The 19,569-nt window shown below is 40.4% G+C and overlaps 1 protein-coding gene across 1 annotated transcript in view; it reads right to left on the reverse strand.

The window, feature by feature from the left end:
- Positions 1–19,569, reverse strand: part of rptor (regulatory associated protein of MTOR, complex 1) — a 384,600-nt gene that overhangs the window by 144,279 nt on the left and 220,752 nt on the right. Inside the window, exons 16-19 of the mRNA XM_048554896.2 lie at positions 17,866–18,057; positions 10,326–10,466; positions 6,175–6,295; positions 1,746–1,886 (exon numbers count right to left, since the gene is read on the reverse strand). Coding sequence (XP_048410853.1) covers positions 1,746–1,886; positions 6,175–6,295; positions 10,326–10,466; positions 17,866–18,057 — 595 coding nt within the window. The remainder of the gene's footprint in view (positions 1–1,745; positions 1,887–6,174; positions 6,296–10,325; positions 10,467–17,865; positions 18,058–19,569) is intronic.

A 19,569-nucleotide genomic window follows, 5' to 3' on the forward strand; every position in this document is an offset into this window, starting at 1 on the left:
TATGGACCATCCTGATTTCAACAAAAAAAAAACTGCAAAACTGAACTATTATTTTGCATTGGCCAAACATCTGCTCATCATCAACACTTAAAACATTAAATATTTCATTGTAATGCTGCACACTAAACATTTCAAGATCACTCTGTTCATTGAACACATTCAATATTGTAAAAGTTCAATCAAACGTGACAGTTGAATTATTTTACAAATGCCAGAGCACAGTTAATTTTATGTCTTTTATGATGGACTGTTTTACGTTACAACTTTTCAAGATAAAATCTGATTTAGGATTTTGAATATCTTTAGGTCAAATTTATTGTTGTTTTCCTGTACTGCAGAGGATTTGTTTCAGAATGGAGTGCTTTTAAATGTATATACACCAAAATCTTAATTATTTACATAAGCTTCAATAAAATGTTATAACGGCTTCTGGTCCATTAATATTTGGACAACTGACCATGTGAAATATGTGGTGTTCGTTCATCTTAGATCGTTCATTGCTATGATAATATTTTAAAATTGATACTTACACATTGTAAAGCACACGAAATTTTAACCATATTTTAGCTTCTTTTTAATAGAAGAAATGCAGAGAAGAGGGAACAAAGGTGGGTTCTTTCAGGATGCTGATAATTGTAGATTTGAAGGCAGGGCTGTTGAGGAGATGATACTGTTAATGATATTAGCTAAAGGTGGTGGGTGCAGGAAACTGTGTGGGTAGATAGCTAGTCAGCAATTTGGTAGAAATAGGAACTACCAAATGGACGAAATGAATTCAGAGGGTAGGGAGATTCAAGAGAAACTTGAAAAATACAATGGGGAACTAGAAAAAAATTTTTAGTTATGGGTGGCATGGCGGCTCAGTGGTTAGTGCCAAGGGCTCAGGTTTGATTCTAACCTCGGCGATTGACTGTGTGCAGTTTGCATGCTCTCCCAGTTTCTGCTGGGTGCTGTGGTTTCCTTCCACAGTGCAAAGATCTCCAGGCTAGGCGGATAGCGCATGCTAAATTGCTCGTAGTGTTCAGAGACATGTAGGTTGGGTGCATGGTTAGAGATAGGCTGGGGAACGGGATGCTCTTTGGAAGGTCAGTGCGGACTTGAAGGGCCAAATGGCCTGCTTCCACAATGTGGGAATTCTGTGGTTCAAAAGTTAGGTGCTGCAGTTTGGGGGAAGGATTTCAGATGAGGCAGAAAATACTTTCTAAACTAAATTTGATGGGACTGGATCCAAGCATAAAAATCTTATACATAAATATCTGATCAGTGGAACCAGGAATAAATCTACATAGAAGGACTAATCTGTTTATTTCAACTGAACCTATTGGAGGGTCTGAAATTCACTGTGCATAAAGCTGCCTGTTCCAAACAAAATTGCTGAGTAAGCCTCACAGAACTACTCTATGATCTGATGGAAACCATTTGGACTGCCAATTAGATCTGAGCCAGCTTAGTTAAGTTTGAGTGAACCCATTTGGGAGGGGAGATAATGAAATACAGAAATCACTACATTTAGGAACTTTTTCTCCAGATGTTAAGCCAGATATACAGGAGGAACAGATGCAATTTACTTCCCAATTCTTCAGTATTATGTCTGGTGAGGTTTTACGTCAATGTCAGCACAATACACTGCTGCAAAGTGAATTATTGGAATTCATAGCAAAATAATTATGTATGCACAGGAAGTCCGTGCCTGCTAATTATTATGATACTAACACCTATTTATCACCGGCTTTAGTTGTACTTACTTTCTTCATTTAAATTAAGATTCTGAAGAGATTTATTCAAGTTTCGCACCGAAGTAGCAGCACGGATATTCCCATAGGAACTCACTGAACGAAGCCTTGGAGTTGCTGGCCCATCACGCACTGGTGTGAAATTTCCAGGTTCTGAAGTGTAATGAAGGTATGTCGGGACGGGAAGAGATGATAGCAAAAGTTGTTATTAAATCTATTCATTTAGACTTTTCTTCTGAAGTAAATAACATTTTTGTGGTCAGGCAGTGATGGTGGTCTGTGCAGAGTTGGGGACGTGGGTGAATCTGTATCTTGATTAGAATAAAAATATGTCCCCATTAGTATTGCAGTAATACACATTAACAGGAGTGATATAATCACAGCAGATATAAAGGATTAATCCCCATTTGATCACTGGAAGATACACTTGTTACTTGTATCTTTTCAAAACAAATATATGGTTACATAAGGCAGTACCAGTTTAAATCAAGGTACTCAAACTCTGCCCCCTTACAGATTGTTCATTGGTGCAATGGAGAAATTAAGGTTTCTGAGCTGTGAGATTCTATAATTCAAATCTTAAATAATTCTCATTCCTTTAACGTAAAACAGATGCAGATGAAAATTTCAATGTAATTTTTTGATAAATCATCAAACCCAACCTCTGGAATGTAATGGCTAATAATACATCAACATATTATTGTATATGCTTTTAAAGAGTACAAGACACTATACTACTAAACAATTCTGATTCAAGTAGAACCCATAATGATGTACCATTCAATTCAGTCAATAAATTCCCTCCACACCCACATTATGATAGCCATTCCTGGGCCTAGATATGAAATTCATCCCAATATTACTGAGTTTGGTGAAAAACTATGTAATGTTATTCAATTTTGCTGTGGAAATAACAACACCTAATTGTTTGTGTGATATTACTATGGCTAATAATATTAGTCTCAAAATACAATTTTGATGACTTTGAGGGAGGCAAAATATGGGTAACTATAGGCTCATTAGACTAACATCTATTGTTGGAGAAGTACTGCAATCAGCTATTAAGGAAGTAACAACAGAACATTTGGAAGATCACAATCTAATCAAGTGGAGTCAGCATGGCTTCATGAAAGCGAACCTGCATCTGACTAATTTATTACAGCTTGTTGAGGAAGTCTCAGAGTGGATAGAGGAGAACCAACAGATGTGTTGTATCTGAACTTCCAGAAGGTGTTTGACATGGTACTTCATTAAACATTGAGGCATAAGTTCAGAGTCCACTGGGGTTGGGAGGTACTATAACTGAATTACCCCACTATCAACATCCTTGGAGTTACAATTCACCAGAAACTTGTTATATCATGAGTAGAGTTCCAACATCTTTAGCCTTTGGTCATTAGACAAATAATCCTTCCGTAACAGGGATAATCCTAGTAAACCTTCTCTGAAACTGCCTCCGATTAAAATATATCTTTCCTTAAATGGACCAAAACTGCTCTTTGTACTCATATGGTCTCACCAGTGCCTTGTACAGTTTCAGTAAGGCTTCCCTACTCTTATATTACAAACCCCTTGAAATAAGGGACATCGTTCCATTAACTTTCCTGATTACCTGCTGCAGTGTATGTTAGCTTTCAGTGTTTCATGCACAAGTATCCCTAAGTTCCTTTGTGTTTCAGCTTTATACAGCTTTTCACAATTTAAATAATAATCTGTCCTGTTGTTCTCCCTTTCAAAATGACCAACTTCACATTTGCTAACTTGTCCACTTAAATAACCCACCAATATTTCTCACTGAGCTATACAGTATGGAAACAGACCCTTTGGTCCAACTTGTCAATGCCGACTAGATATTCTAAATTAATCTAGACCGTTTTGCATGCATTTGGCCCATGTCCCTCTGAACCCTTCCTATTCATATACCCATGCAGATGCCCTTTAAATGTTGTAATTGTACCAGCCTCCTCCACTTCTTCTGGCAGCTCATTCCATACATGCACCACCCTTGTGTAAAAAAGGGTTGCTCCTTAGACCTCTTTGAAATCTCACCCCTCTCACCTTAAACCTATGCCCTCTTGTACTCTGGGTAAAAGACAGTGGCTATTCACCCTATCCATGCCCCTCATGATTTTATAAATGTTTATAAAGTCACTCTCAGCCTCCAATCTCTAGGGAAAATACTCCCAGCCTATTCAGCCACTTCCTACAGTTCAAACTCTTCAACCCTGGCAAATATCTTTGTTAACCCTTTCTGCGCTCTTTCAAGTTTAACAACATCTTTTCTCTAGCATAAAGACCAGAATTGCACAGAGTATTCTGGGAGTGGCCTAACCAATGTCCTGTTCAGCTGCAACATGACATCCCAACACCTATATTTGACCCAATGATCAAAAAAGGCAAGCGTAGAAAGCATTTGGTACACTTGCCTTTATCGGTCAGTGCAATGCGTATAGGAGCTGGATATCCCTGGAAACTTCTTGTAACCCTTTCACAACCTGCCTTTCCACCAATTTTTGTGTTGTCTGCAAATTTGGCTACAATACATTCAACTTTTTTTACTCCAAGTCATTAATAGATATTGCAAACAGTCGCAGTCCAGGCACTGATGTCTGTGAAACACTACATGTCGCCAAATTCAAAAGAAAGTCCTTATCCAACTTGCTGTTTCCTGCCCAGAAGCCAATTCTCTGTCCATGCCAATGTACTTTATTTATTTATTTGTGGGATATGAGCTTTGTTGGCTGGGCCAGCATTTATTGCCTGCCCCACATTGCTACCTTCTTGAATTGCTCCGTCCACCTGATGTGGGTTGACCTGCACTGTCCTTAGGGGCACTAGGATTTTGACCCAGTGACAGGGAAGGAATAGTGACATATTTGAGTCAGGCTAGTGGATAGCTTGGAGGGGAATTTGCAGATGGTGATGTTCCCATGTATCTGCTGCCCTGTCTTTCTAGATGGAAGTGTTGTGGGTTTGGAAGGTGCTGTTGAGGATTTTTGGTGAATTCCTGCAGTGCAATTTGTAGATGGTGCATACTGCTGTTACTGACCATCAGCGGTGGAGGGAGTGGATGCTTGTGGATATAGTACCAATCAAGCAGGTTGCTTTGCCCTGGATGGTGTCAAGCTTGTTGGGGCTGCACTCATCCAGGCAAATGGGGATTATTCCATCACACTCCTGACTTGTGCCTTGTAGACAATAGACAGGCTTTGGGAAGTCTGGAGGTGAATTACTTGCTACAGTACTCCTTGCTGCTGACCTGTTCCTCTTCTCATTGACACCAGTTTTGATATGTTTGAACAATGATTAATTTCATCTATTTCTCCATTTTTGAAATCTGAGAACCATTTTCTGGTCTAGAAGGCACCTCCACCCAGACCTCTGGCAGGTTAACATTGGAGACTTCACATTTGCATTATTTCACTCGGTAGCACAGACATGCAAAAGTGTAAGTGCAAAAGGGCAAGGGATCACAACTGAATACAGTCTTAAGATTCTTGCAGAGGAAGCAAAGCTGAAAAAGCAACGAAATTTAGGAAGGGCTTTTAGAAATGGAGGTGGGAGCCAAATGGTTGGTTATAGTTGAATCAGCCGAAGGCTCTGCAGCCAAAACTAAAACAAAAAAGAAGAAACAGAAAGACAGCAATGCCTCAGCAGTATGATTAGAATGCTGGATTTGAAGGTTTCAAGACACAGGTGCAATACGGAACAAGAACAAGGAATCAATGAATACTCCTCCAAAGTGGGACTTCATTCTCATTCCTTATACTATTGCTGTGTTAAGAACTTCTTGACATCTGTTTTAAACTAACTTCTCACCTTGAATCTCAGTGCTTTTTTTCCTGTTCCACACTTTGGTGCCAGATTTATATTTTCATAACTGAAACATGAGTATTGTGATGGGATTCAAGGACGTTGCACAACTGTCTGAAGAATTTCTGTTGCAAGAATGTTAACTTAACATTTAAGTAGTGTGGCTCAATAAAAGGAAGCATTCAGAAATATGGAGTGCGAAATTTATTTCAATCAATGCCAATCATATAATTCTTGGCTTGTTCTTACCCAAGGACTTGTGCACGAAATCTAAGCTGGTAACAATAATAAGGGACGAAGCTGTTTAAATGGAGTCAACACTGGTTATCTAACAAAAGAAACCTGTTGCTCCTATTCAGTCTGGTCTTACCTGGTCCATTAGTACTCTGATACTTCTTAGTTGCCTGCTAGCACAACCATACAAACCACAGATAACCTATGAATATCACAACATTCATATTCCGAAAGTGAACTTAAGAACTGCTCAACAAAAATCAAACATTGTCGGAAAGCTGCATTCGTCCACTTTGACTGAGGCATTGGACATAATTTACCATATCCTTAAAAAGTGTCAAAATCCACATTACTTTGATTTTACTTTTAAATTAAGAGAAGTGAACTTGTATACCTATCACACTAGCAGGGGAGGGAAGTGGGTAGTTCTTTTCTTCTTCCATGAACTGCAAAGCCACGGTGCAGAAATTACTTTCATACTGAATGACAAGATGACTGAAAGCCACAACCAATTCCTGCCAATTAAAAAATAAATCTGTCAGTTGAATAAGATTAACCTTGGAACAATTTCAATAATCTGATGTAGATGTATATCGTTGACCAAAAACAAGTGACAGTTACAACTGCAAAAAAAGTCACCAAATGGCATAAATCCAAACAGAATGCATTATAATAATTGTAGATCCGGGAAACTAAAAGATGAAAAATCATTTCCACCCTTTCGTCAACATCATTAAGTATGATGGGCATTATATTAGTGAGACAACATCTGCCATCACTCAGAATACCACAGAATGAAACCGGAATTTAAGGAGTCCTCTAAAAAATTAAATCTAAAACAAATGTAAATGCCCTGAAAACTGAAACAACATCATGAGAAAGCTCATACAAATGTATGAATAAGGAGCAGTAGGCTATTCAGCCTCGAGACTGCTCTAATCATAAAATCTGATAAGAACTTATCTGATTGTCACCTCAAAATCCACATTCCCATCAATCCCAATCATCTTTACCCACTTGAATAAAGACAACTTCATGTAGCTCTGTCTTAAAAAAATTCACGGATTCTGCTTCCACCAACATTTCAGGAAGTGCTACAAAAGACTCATAGTTTGACAACATCTGCTTTAAATCTCTAACCCCTCATTTTTTCCATAAAACAGTGAACATCCCCCAGCTCTGTCATGTTAAGAACCTAATTATCCCATAAGAAACATCCTCTACAAATCTATCATTATAAGACGCCTCAGCACCTTATTCACTTCAAACAAGCCATCTCTTACTCTTCTAAACCCAGCCTGTCCATAGTATTAAGTGAACGAGTACGAGATCAGTTCCCCCACTAAAGGTTAGCAGAGTTGTTTCCAACCCAAGATTTTTTAGTTAGGAATTAATAGTAAAAGTGGGAAGAGGAAAACATGGTTTTGTAAAGGAAACTAATCTAAGACTCATTTCCTTTCTACTGTGGTCACAAATAAATACATGGTCTTCTGATTGAGAACATTGCATCTGCATCACAGCAATCAGGTATTATCTGAAAATCAGTAGGTCCCCTGTGATCTTCCGTGGGCGGAATAGGTTTTTAAACTGCGTTTCAAATCAATATATTGGCATTCATTCTTTTGACATGTCACTTATTCAGTGCTGTACAATGTTTTCTCAAGATCTACATAATTTCTTTTCCCATCTCCTGACAGCGCTGATCTATATTGGAAAACAATACCACATGTGCTATTAGTCTACTGGTATGTTATTCAGCCAGCTTGCCTCCAGATGAGAATGTAAACAACTGGGGAGAGTATCACAGGTTAGGCCAACCTGGCACTCATCTCGTACCCACGTGTGGACTTTGCCAGTGTGAACTTGCCAAACATCTATCCCTTTGGGGAGCCTGGCAGAATTTCTCTTCAATAACATGGGTGAAAACTGTAAACTCCCGAATTTTATCCTGACTGAAATCAGATAATTCAATAAGAACCAGAGATCAGAGTTTTGCCCATATTGCTCAAATCCAAATGGCTCATTTACTTTATTTCAATAAGGATGAAATCACCTCATCACCTCAATCTCCTTGCCCACTTAAAGATCTCAATGTGATGCACAAAATAGACATTACTCTTAAACTGTAAATACATTATTTATACAATTTCAGGTTTTAGTTTATAGTAAATTCAATCCTTAAAGATGTTGCTGCCAGATTGATAATGTACTGGAAAGAGATAATAGGAACTGCAGATGCTGGAGAATCTGAAATAACAAAGTGTAGAGCTGGATGAACACAGCAGGCCAATCAGCTTTCCTACTCCTAAGATGCTGCTTGGCCTGACCATGCAGTGGTATTGGTCATAGACTGCTTTATAAACCAGAGACATAAATATAAATATTCCCTTCACTTATCCAATGAACAGTTCATTATCAACTTCTAATTTATTTAAAAACTTGCACCAATCATTCTACCACTATAATTTTTCTAGACACTCAAAAAAATTTATGTGGAAATTCCACTTGCAGTATGGCAATCCTGTGTACATTCACTACTGATTCCACATCCAAATTCTGAAATCCAAATCACTCAATTATATAAAATCTCGATTTGCATGACCCCTTTCCCTGCATAGGCCAGTTTCTATCAAAAGTCAATGTTACCTCATAATTTAAAATTTGACCCAACAGTTCATGAATTGCAATAGGAGTGCAGCCCCAGTGAATATCCTGAACTTCTACCACACATTACACAGGTGAGTTATTAACTTGGCTCAAAAATTGACAACACACCATCGAAATTAACAAATCATTTAGAACTTTGTGGTCTACCTCCTCATCCCATGAAATTTAAGGATTCAGAAAGTAGACAGTAAGGGAGAAGGGAATAAGGCAAATTAGAAACAGAAACTGAGCCATTGGGAAAGCATGCGTATGTTAAAAGGTAACAAAGTTGGAAAGGAAAAGAAATAAATTAGGTTAACAACACCCTTAGGAACAAATTTCTACATGGGCTTTTAAGTGAAGTGTTGTATTGACATCACGAATCACATTAAAAGGATATCCACAGTATGAATTACCTGTCCCAAATGGCTGCAGTCAGATGATTTTGCATTAATGCTGCAAATCTATTTCAATATTTTGCAGCTGCTACACACAATTGGGAGGCTGACAAAGAGACACTGATTTTTTTGGGGGGTTTTGGCGAGTTAGTCATCCAGCAATACATGGTGCATCCTTACACTATTAATAGAAGTTGTCATGAAATTACCATTATTTCTCCGGAAGATTATGTGTCAGTATGTTCAGCTGATTCTGCAGTTTTATTCGCCCAACTGCAGCACACAATGTTCCAGCTACCCTCCAGATATTTGCAAAGGCTGTTATTGGCTATGAGACATTATTTACACAAGTCTAATAATTAGCTTAATTTTAAATTTAAATGAGTATACAAGTTTATTCATGCTGAATTAGTGTCAAGCAGGAAAACTGCTGAAATTGGAACTCAATTCTTCTTACAGAATTTGAAGCAGTTTCAAAGAATAAGCAATATTAACATATATATCATGTAAACGGGAGCTTATGAAACATTATTCATCAGGTTCAATCCAGAGCAAGATATCCAAACCCCAGCCTTTAAAAAAGACACACAAGTCTTACAATGAATTGTTTTGAAGGCTTGTCTGTATCTGACATAATTACCAAACAAACAGTATCAACTTTATGTTATACCAAAGGATACTTAGGTTGTTGATGAAATTTGCACTTTTAACAATTCAACCCACATTTATATGGGAATAAAGCAGGGTAGTGGAAAGGACAGGGTTGCTCAATGGAGAGCTTCCATGGGCTTAATGGACCGAATGGCGTCTGTGTCCAGTAATGACACTGTACCTACATAATTCACTTTGGACAACTTTTCCACAGCTGGTTCTAACAACATTGTTGTTTCTTTTCAGTGAAAAATAGTGTCACCCAACTAAATACCTCATCCGCAACAAAATGCTGATTTTAACCGATAACCAAGGAGAAATAAATCCATGTCTGTAAAATTAATCAGTGCCTCAACTAAAGATGATACAGTAAAACTAATGGCAGTGTATCAGTGACTAGTGCTGTTTCACTTTTTCTTTTCTTCTCAAAGGATTCAAAGATTGCATATCTTATAATGAAAGGCAAATATAAGCAAAAAGTACTTCCACATTTCTAGTCGGATTCCAGGAATTTGAAGATTGAACAATTTGTAATTTCAGATTGCATCTCTCTCTTTACTAACAAGATGTTGCTGAACCCAAACAATCTATCGTCTGCACTTTTGTTCTCAAGCCTCCTTAAAGATTAAGCAGCAATTAGCAACAACACTGCAGAGTTTGCACTTATAGGACGCTGCCAGAGAATGGATCTCAAGCATGCCTGCCACTATCAATACCAAAATTCCTTCAAATTCTAGAGCAACCCTCTTTACTGCTAAAGTTCTAAGTTGTTGCTTTTGACCATTTTAAGTGAAATAACTTTTAATCCAGTGATGCATCGATGATAAACCAAAAGGTACAAAACAGTTACCTTTCTAACAACAGGGCTTCCATCATTTATGAGCTGGGCCAGCATCATTGCTACATTGTGATCAATAGTGGTGGAATGGTCAGTTCTCTCTGCTGAGTTCCCAACGAATGTGCCCAAGGAAAAGACAGCAGAGCAACGCACCTGCAAACCAAATTGTTTATTAAAATTCTGAAGAAAATCTGGAAACTCGTCTTCTTAAATTCAGATATTCGTACCACTAGATTTCACATTTGCAGTTTATAAAATGGTCATTTTGTTTTGCCAGACATGAGTATTTGCATTGACTGAATGTTACTGTTCACCCTTGTGATATTTTGGGCACAAAGGCAGTATTTGGAGCAGCAAAAGCACAGAAAAGTTAATATATCTGTTTCATATATAACTATCTTAGAGATATACAGTATGGAAACAGACCCTTCTGTCCTACTGGTCCATGTTGACCAGATATCCTATTTAAGTCGAGACCCATTTGGCCCATATCCCTCGAAACCCTTCCTATTCATATACCCATCCAATGCCTTTTAAATGCTGTCATCATCCCAGCCTCCTTCACTTCCTCTGCCAGTTCATTCCATACATGCAACACCATCTGTATGAAATCGTTGCCCTTTGGATCCCTTTTAGATATTTCCCTTCTCACACTACACCTATGTCCCTCTAGTTTTGCATTCCCCCACTGCACAGAAATAGAATATAATTCATTGAAAAACATGAAAAAAAACTGTCGATGCTGCAATCAGGAACAAAAACAGAAGCTGCTGGAAAAGCACAGCAGGTCTAGCAGCATCTGTGAAGAAATATCAGAGTTAATGTTTCAGGTCTGGTGATCCTTCCTCAGAACTGATGGTAGCTCGGAAAATGTCAGTTTATATGCAGAGAGGGTGGAGGCAGGGGGTAAGGAATAAACGATAGGTGGGGATACAACCCAAAAGTAAGAGAAGGTTTGGACAAAGGAATTGATAACAATCTGGCGAGGAGGGTGAACACCTGTTAATGGGGACGATTAGGGCCTAACAAATGGTAGTGTGTAATGGCAGATTATGTGATAACAAGGCCTGGTGTGTGGGGTAGGGGGCTAGGTCATGAGTGTGTTCAGGCCCTAAAATTATTTAACCCAATATTGAGTTCAGAGGGCTGCAGGGGCCCCAATCGGAAAATGAGGTGGTGTTGTTCTTCCAATTTACACTGAGTTTCATTGGAACACTCTAGCAAGCCTGATACAGATGTTGGCCAGAGAACAGGGTGGTGTGTTAAAGTGGCACACAACTGGAAGCTCAGTCCTTTTTGAAGACAGCACATAAATGGTCTGTGAAGCGGTCGCCAAGTCGCTGTTTCGTTTCCTAATGTAGAGGAGACCGTACTGTGAGTAGCAAATGCAGTAGAGTAGATTGTGGGAAGTGCAAGTAAAGTGCTGCTTCACTTGGAAGGTATGTTTGGGCCCTTGGATACTGGAGACGACAGATGTAAACGGGCAGGTGTTACACCTTCAGCAGTTGCAGGGGAAGGTGCCGTGGGGATTTTGGGAGTGAAGGAAGAGTGGACCAGGGTGTCCCAGGCGGAATGGGACCTGTGGAAGATGGACAAGGGAGCAGAGGGGAATGTGTCTGGTGGTGGCATCTCACTGGAGGTGGTGGGAATGGTGCCTGATGATACTCTGGATTTGGATGCTGGTGGGATGGTAGAGAAAAGAAGCTGCTGGAAAAGGGTGGACATGCAGGAGATGGGTCAGACCTGGTTGAGGGCTGTGTCGACAACGGTACTGGGGAATCCTCAGTTGAGGAAGGTGGAGGACATTTCAGAGGTTTCCTTGTTGAAGCTAACCTCAGCTAAACATACATGAAGAAGATGGAAGAACTGAAAGAATGGAATGGAGTCTTTACAGGGAATTCACTAAAATATATATAATCACAGGACAACTGTATTAGCATAAGAAACCTTCATAAACAAGCACCAGATTTAAATATTGTGGTTATCGTACTGGACTGGCAACTGAGATGGCCTCAAATTCCACCACAGAATATTCAGGGGCTGAGCTCAATTAATCCAGAGTCAGAAATATAATGGTTATGATTACAATGCACATCAAAATTCAACTGATTCACTCATGTCTTAGCCAGTATGGACACATGGCTGCCAGCACATGGGTGACTCGTCGTCTCAGTTGTAAAAAAGCAACTGTCGTCAACACGATGGACAATTACGTTATGAATCTCAAGAACATAGTTTTAAAACAATCCCACAACTCCAGCTGGAAACAAACCTCAAGTTTAAAAAGAAGCACACAATAGCTCTAGGCAGCTACGAACTGACAAGGTCCTTGAACAGTATAGAGAAATTAGGAAGTAATGTACAGGTGGAATTAGGAAGGCTAAAAGGGGGCCATGAAATGTCTTTAGCATCAAGGAGAATCCTAAGGGTTTTCATGCATATATTAGAAAAAAAAGAGGGTAGCAAGGACAATGAAGGGAAGTTACGCATGGAACCACAGGAAATGGGAGAGATCTTAGGTTCAAGGTGAGGGGTGGAAAGTTTAAGGGAGATGTGCAAGGGAGGTTTTACATGCAGAGAGTGGTAGGAGCCTGGAACACACTGCCAGAAGAGGTGGTGAAAGCAGGCATATTGGCGACATTTAAGAGGCATCTGGTTACACAAATAGGGAGGGAATAGAGGGCTGTGGACCAAATATGGGCAGAATGTTTGATTTTAGTTTAGTCACAGCATGATGATTGGCACAGGTTTGGAGGTCTGAAGGGCCTGTTCCTGTGCTGTACTTCTCATTTGTTCTTTTTTTGTTTTGCTCTTAAACAAACAAAAGAAAATCAATGAATAGTAGACTTCTCACTTGATTAGAAATACTTGCTGATTTCATTCTACAATATAAATCATCTCAATTCCAACCAATGGTCCAGGTGGAGGCGTTCCACAGCAAGAGTTACATTTAATCAGATCTCTCCTTGTTAAATGGTTTGCTTAAATTATTTCAGGATATTTGATACTTAATTAGTTAAAGTACCCAGATTTGAAGCAGTATATCTGGTGTTTTAAAGTGGTCTAATGGAATAGTTTTACATATATGCCTTTCAAAAGGCTGCTGAACTGAAGCTCCTTTCCTTAGGAATCACATTTACAATTCAAATCTCTCATTCTGAAAAGGTCCTTAGTTTGCATCAGTAAGTGATGAGCTGTAATGTGCATAGTTTTGTACATTTCTTTTATAGTCCAGAAATTGACTATAAAGAAAGAAAAAGGTTGCGTTTATATAGCATCTTTCATGATCTCAGGCTACTTCAGTATCAGTACATCTTCCAAATGTAGTCAAGTGTGATGCAGGAATGCAACAACTGATGAATAAACACACAGCAAGATGTCTCAAACAGCTACAATTCAATAACATTTTGTTGTGATTTTACCTGACAGACAATATTAACCAGCATACAAAGGAAAAATAGTGCGAGAGGAGTCTTATATATCCACCTGAGGGGGCAGATCAGGCCTCAAATTAACATCTCACATCAGATGCAAATCTGTTCTTAACTGAAGATACAACTTAAATTTACTATTCTAAAGGAACATCAGATTTATACATCAGTTGTTGAATGCTAAAAGGAATAGTGGACAAATGTATTTTTACTTATTTTAAAAAATTGAAAATAAATGCATGAACTTTTGCTGGTAATGTCAAAAATTACTCACTTGTTGTTATAAACCTAAGATTCAAGGACTGGTTCATTACTAAAATTCTTGACAAGGATCAGATATTGTGGGTTCAAGCCTTCCTCAAGAGTTGAACATGCTGGCATTTCAATGAAGTATAGCTAGAATGTTACATTGTCAGGTATGCCACCTTTTAAGAAGGCACTGAACCATGGCCTTAGTAGTTCTCTCAATGGCCTAACCAACATCATTACATATCAACTAATCATCTATCTTGTTTCTAAACCTTGTGGTGCAAAGTTGACTGCTATGTTGCTCACTAAGATGAAATACACTTCAAAAGTGCATTGTTGGTTGTGAAAACCTGAGTCATTAAACATACTGTGTAAGTGCAAGCTCATTCTTACCATCACTGGAATCTATAATCAGTCTCAGGAACATAAAAGTCTTTTAGTCACATCCCTATTCTTGATCACTAAGTCATCCTTGCTGTACGGTGAACTTGTATACGTGGGGATTCTTATGGATATGGTCCCACCAAGAGATGAATTACCTTGACATTACTTAACAAGTCCACAAATGGACTAGAGATAAAGGAACTGCAGATGCTGGAGAATATGAGATAACAAGGTGTGAAGCTGGATGAACACAGCAGGCCAAGCAGCATCTTAGGAGCAGGAAAGCTGATGTTTCGGGCCGAGACCCTTCATCGGAAATGGGGGAGGGGAAGGGGGTGCTGAAATAAATAGGGAGGGGGGGGAGGCAGATCGAAGATGACCAGAGGAGATAGACTGGTCAAAGAGGCGGGGATGGAGTCAGTAAAGGTGAGTGTAGGTGGGGAGGTAGGGAGGAGATAAGTCAGCCCAAGGAGGACGGATAGGTCAAGGGGGACGGGATGAGGTTAGTAGGTAGGAAAAGGAGATGCAGCTTGAGATGGCAGGAGGGGTGAGAGGAAGAACAGGTTAGGGAGGCGGGGACGAGCTGAGCTGGTTTTGGGATGCGGTAGTGGGAGGGGAGATTTCGAAGCTTGTGAACACTGGCCCTAAGCCCCACGTCTTCCTCTGTTATATTGATAACTGTATCGGCACCGCCTTGTGCTCCCACGAGGAGCTCGAACAGTTCATTCTCTTCAACAACACCTTCCACCCCAACCTTAAGTTTATCAGGTCCATCTCACCTTCTCTCACCTTCCTGGACTTCTGCCTCCAGTTCGGGCAACCACCTAGAAACCAATATCCATTTCAAGCCCACCAACTCCCACAGCCACCTTTCTACAAAAATTTCATCCCCTATTCCCAGTTCCTTCGCCTCCACCGCATCTGCTCCCAGAATGAGGCATTCCACTCCCACACATCTCAAATGTCCTAATTTTTCCAAGGACCGCAACATCCCCCCCACAGTGGTCGAGAACACCCTCGACCTTGTCTCCAGCATTTCTTGCAACTCATCCCTCACACCCCGTCCCTGCAATAACAACCAATAAAGAATCCCCCTTGTCCCCACATACCACCCCACCAACTTCCGGATCCAACGCATCATCCTCCGACACTTCCGCCAACTGCAATCCGACCCCACCACCAAAGACATTTTTCCCTCCCCACCCTTGTCTGCTTTCCAGAGGGACCACAGGAAGTGCTATGCCTGCCCTCACATCTGCTCCATCACCACCATCCCAGGACCCAACAAGACTTTCCACATCAAGCAGATGTTCACCAGCACATCTGTTAACGTGGTATGCTGCATCCATTGTACCCGTTGTGGCCTCCTCTACATCAGGGAAACCAAGCAGAGGCTTGCGGACCACTTTACAGAACACCTCCGCTCGGTTCGCAATAAACAATTGCACCTCCCAGCCGCGAACCATTTCAACTTCCCCCTCCCATTCCTCAGACGACATGTCATCCTGGGCCTCCTGCAGTGCCACAATGATGCCACCCGAAGGTTGCAGGAACAGCAACTCATATTCCGCATGGGAACCCTACAGCCCAATGGTATCAATGTGGATTTCACAAGCTTCTAAATCTCCCCTCCCCCTACCACATCCCAAAACCAGCCCAGCTCATCCCCGCCTCCCTAACCTGTTCTTCCTCTCACCTATCCCCTCCTCCCACCTCAAGCCGGACCCCATTTCCTACCTACTAACCTCATCCCGTCCCCTTGACCTGTCTGTCCTCCATGGGCTGACCTATCTCCTCCCTACCTACACTCACCTTTACTGGCTCCGTCCCTGCCTCTTTGACCTGTCTGTCTCCTCTCCACCTATCTTCTCCTCTATCCATCTTCTGCCTAACTCCCCCTCTCTCCCTATTTATTTCAGAACTCCCTTCCCCTCCCCCTTTCTGATGAAGGGTCTAGGCCTGAAACGTCAGCTTTCCTGCTCCTAAGATGCTGCTTGGCCTGCTGTGTTCATCCAGCTCTACACCTTGTTATCACAAATGGCCTAGTTGGACCGACGGGTCTGTTTCCGTGCTGTATGGGTCTACATCAATGGATAGTTGCCATCTGTTGCTACTACAGCCCATTGTGAATTAGTAGTAATGGAAACAGAGGAAAGAAATTTTCGAAATTGCATTCTGTCATCTTCAAAAACTGGTGACATATTAAACATTTAGTGTCATCTTCTCCCAGTTAATTTTAGCCCAGAGGAAAACATCTGCTGATGTCACTGCTCCTGCGACATCACTGATTTATACAACTTTTGAAGATGAATTGTTAGGTTACAATGTCAAAAGATAGTAAACCTTCATTCAGTACATCCTTGAAGAAGTTCCTATGGGATTTGGCTATGTTATGATTCAGCAGCAGCTGCTGCTTCTTTCGCTATAGTAGACACGATAGGCTAAAAGACGTGATATTTCACAAGTACCGACTTTCCATTTGGATCCAATCTTATGCATGTCAAAAACTTGTACCTCGCTCAATTGTAGCTGGTAACAGATTAGCACTTAAACACTTCCACGGTATCAGTGACAGAAAGGCTTCACTTCACAGCTGTCAGAACACTGTGCATTAGGTACAAAGGTTATCAAATTTGATAAACAGGAATTGACTCATGTTAAGCTCAACAGGAATACAACCACAGAGACATAAAAAGAGAATTAACTGAACATTCAGCAAATGTAATCTTCCTGAGGGAAAAAAGATAATAAATAAACAACAAAAGCAGAAATTGCTGGAAAAACTCAGGAGGTCTGGCAGCATCTACAGAAAGGAGTAACATTTCAGATTCCATGGCCCTTCTTCAAGCTTCTCTCTCAGAAGTCTCTAAATATTGGTGTGGAACAAACAGAAGCATATACATACCAAACCCCAATTTGGATTTGAACGATTTGTTACATTATACTATATTATATTATATTATTATACTATATTATGTAAAAACGTACATATATTAAAGTATGCTTTGAATTGTTTCAGTTTTTTTTGGGCGGCACGATGGCTCAGTGGTTAGCACTGCAGCCTCTCAGCACCAGGGACCCGGGTTCAATTCCAGCCTCGGGTAACGGTCTGTGTGGAGTTTGCACATTCTCCCCGTGTCTGCGTGGGTTTCCTCCCACAGTCCAAAGATGTGCAAGTTAGGTGGATCGGCCATGCTAAATGGCCCGTAGTGTTCAGGGATATGGGGGTTATAGCGGGATGCTTCAAGGGGCGGTGTGGGCTTGTTGGGCTGAAGGGCCCGTTTCCACACTGTAGGGAATCTAATCTCAAAAAAAAGATTCACAGTATCAGAGTTTTGAGTATTGTAACAGCTGACAACAAAATGCAAAATTGAAAGCGTTCACATTATAAGCAGTGGGCACTGACAAAAGTTTCTCTTTCTTACAGTAATTTCTCTTTGATTTTGAATTAATACGCTGCACGAAGCAACAAATGTAAGGTAGCTTACCTCTGGTATTGGATCTGAGAGAAGAATGTACAATTTCTCATGTGCAATGTCTCTTACACCACACCAGCGAGCGGCATCAAAGTTCTGCCAGATACGCCCCAAACAAATAGCCACCCACTGCCGCAGTAAAGGATGGGGGTCATTCAGTTGTTCCAAGCAGATCGCTATTAGATTTCCCTGTAAACAGGCTTCCTACAAAAAAGGTGGAAAAAATACTCCTAGACATTTATCTATACAAGAATGTTCATATAGAATGGCCATCTAAGTTTTGTTTGAATACGTGGGCAGTTTTCATCTAGAATTCTCAAACTTGGCTTGGCCAGGGTGAGGTATTCATAGGACTGTGGAAATGTTGCAAACCTACTACTGACCCGGCCTTCCACCTCCCACAGTGTGAGCTATCAGCACAAATCTGCACTAGTTGACCTTTGAAGGTATCACCAAATTGGATTTTATGTCCAACATTCACATTAAGTAGAAGTGTGTCGACTCTTTTCTTACTCATCTACTGCACTTGCACATTACTTTTTCCAATGTAATTAAGGTGGAATACTGGGGCTAAATGCTGGACAATAGCTACCAGCTTAATTCAACACACGCATGTCCCAATGGGTTTCACCACAATTACAAACAGCATGACTTGAGCCAGGTGAGAACAGAGGTGTGGGGGTTAAAATTAGGTTTAACGTCAACCAGGGAATTTCTGTTCTGCCTTCAACCAATAACACTCTAGCAATCCTGGACCAATAGCATGGGTTTCAAAGATGCATGAGCTCTGGTTTGGGTTTTGCACTGTCAGTAAGTTATTGAATCTGTGAATTCCTTCTATTCAGTGTCTGAATCTTCTATGTCTAGACACTAAGGAATGAAACTCCACCGCAGATAAACAAAACTTTGATGTCCTAAAAAATTAAACTAAAAAAACCCAGAAATTTGCCATTGAAATCTGGGGAAAAGAAGTTAAATTTCAATTAAAATCAGGTAGAGATGCAGTTTTCAGGTTTTGTCAAAGAAAAATACTCTAGGGCAACAAGACGCAAACTCACTAACTTATAGGATAATTAGTGGGGAACACTTTTAAAAATTCTATTCACTACTCAAAGTCCATATTGAGGAATTTATAGAATTGATGAGGTCCCCATCCAAGGACGTATAGGGTGATGACATCTACCTCTTGAAGGGCTTCTGCTTCCAATGCAGAGGCAGGACACAAAAATGGGAAAAGAGAAGTAAAGAAACAGCAGCAACACCTAGCAAAACCTTGAGACCAAAGCTTTGGGAGGTGAAGACGGACAGGGAGCCTGATTTCCCTGTTTAAGCTTGACCAAAAAATGGTCAATGTGGAAAAAGGATGAATCAGAGAAATTTATCACTGCTGGTACTCTAGCTAAGAGCAATTGAAACTACTGCAGGGTACTTTATATGGGGGCAGACTGACCTCCGACAATTGGATAAATGAAAGACAAGTTTCAGGTCAAGGGATTAAAAAAACAACAGCTCCTAGTTATGTCACTACTACAAATTATGTCACTACTAGGAGCTTCTTCAAACAGTAGACCAAAATCAGACATGTTCACTACAAATTTTACAAATTTGTGTGCATAGGGGCCCTTGTGAAGACTGCACCCAGACACCAGATTATTAAAAGGCAGGATGCAGTGGAAAAGGTCAGGAAAGATGTACGGTACAATGATGCTTTTATGG

Source organism: Stegostoma tigrinum, chromosome 22 (assembly GCF_030684315.1).
Source record: "Stegostoma tigrinum isolate sSteTig4 chromosome 22, sSteTig4.hap1, whole genome shotgun sequence".
In the NCBI taxonomy this organism is placed as follows: Eukaryota; Metazoa; Chordata; class Chondrichthyes; order Orectolobiformes; family Stegostomatidae; genus Stegostoma; species Stegostoma tigrinum.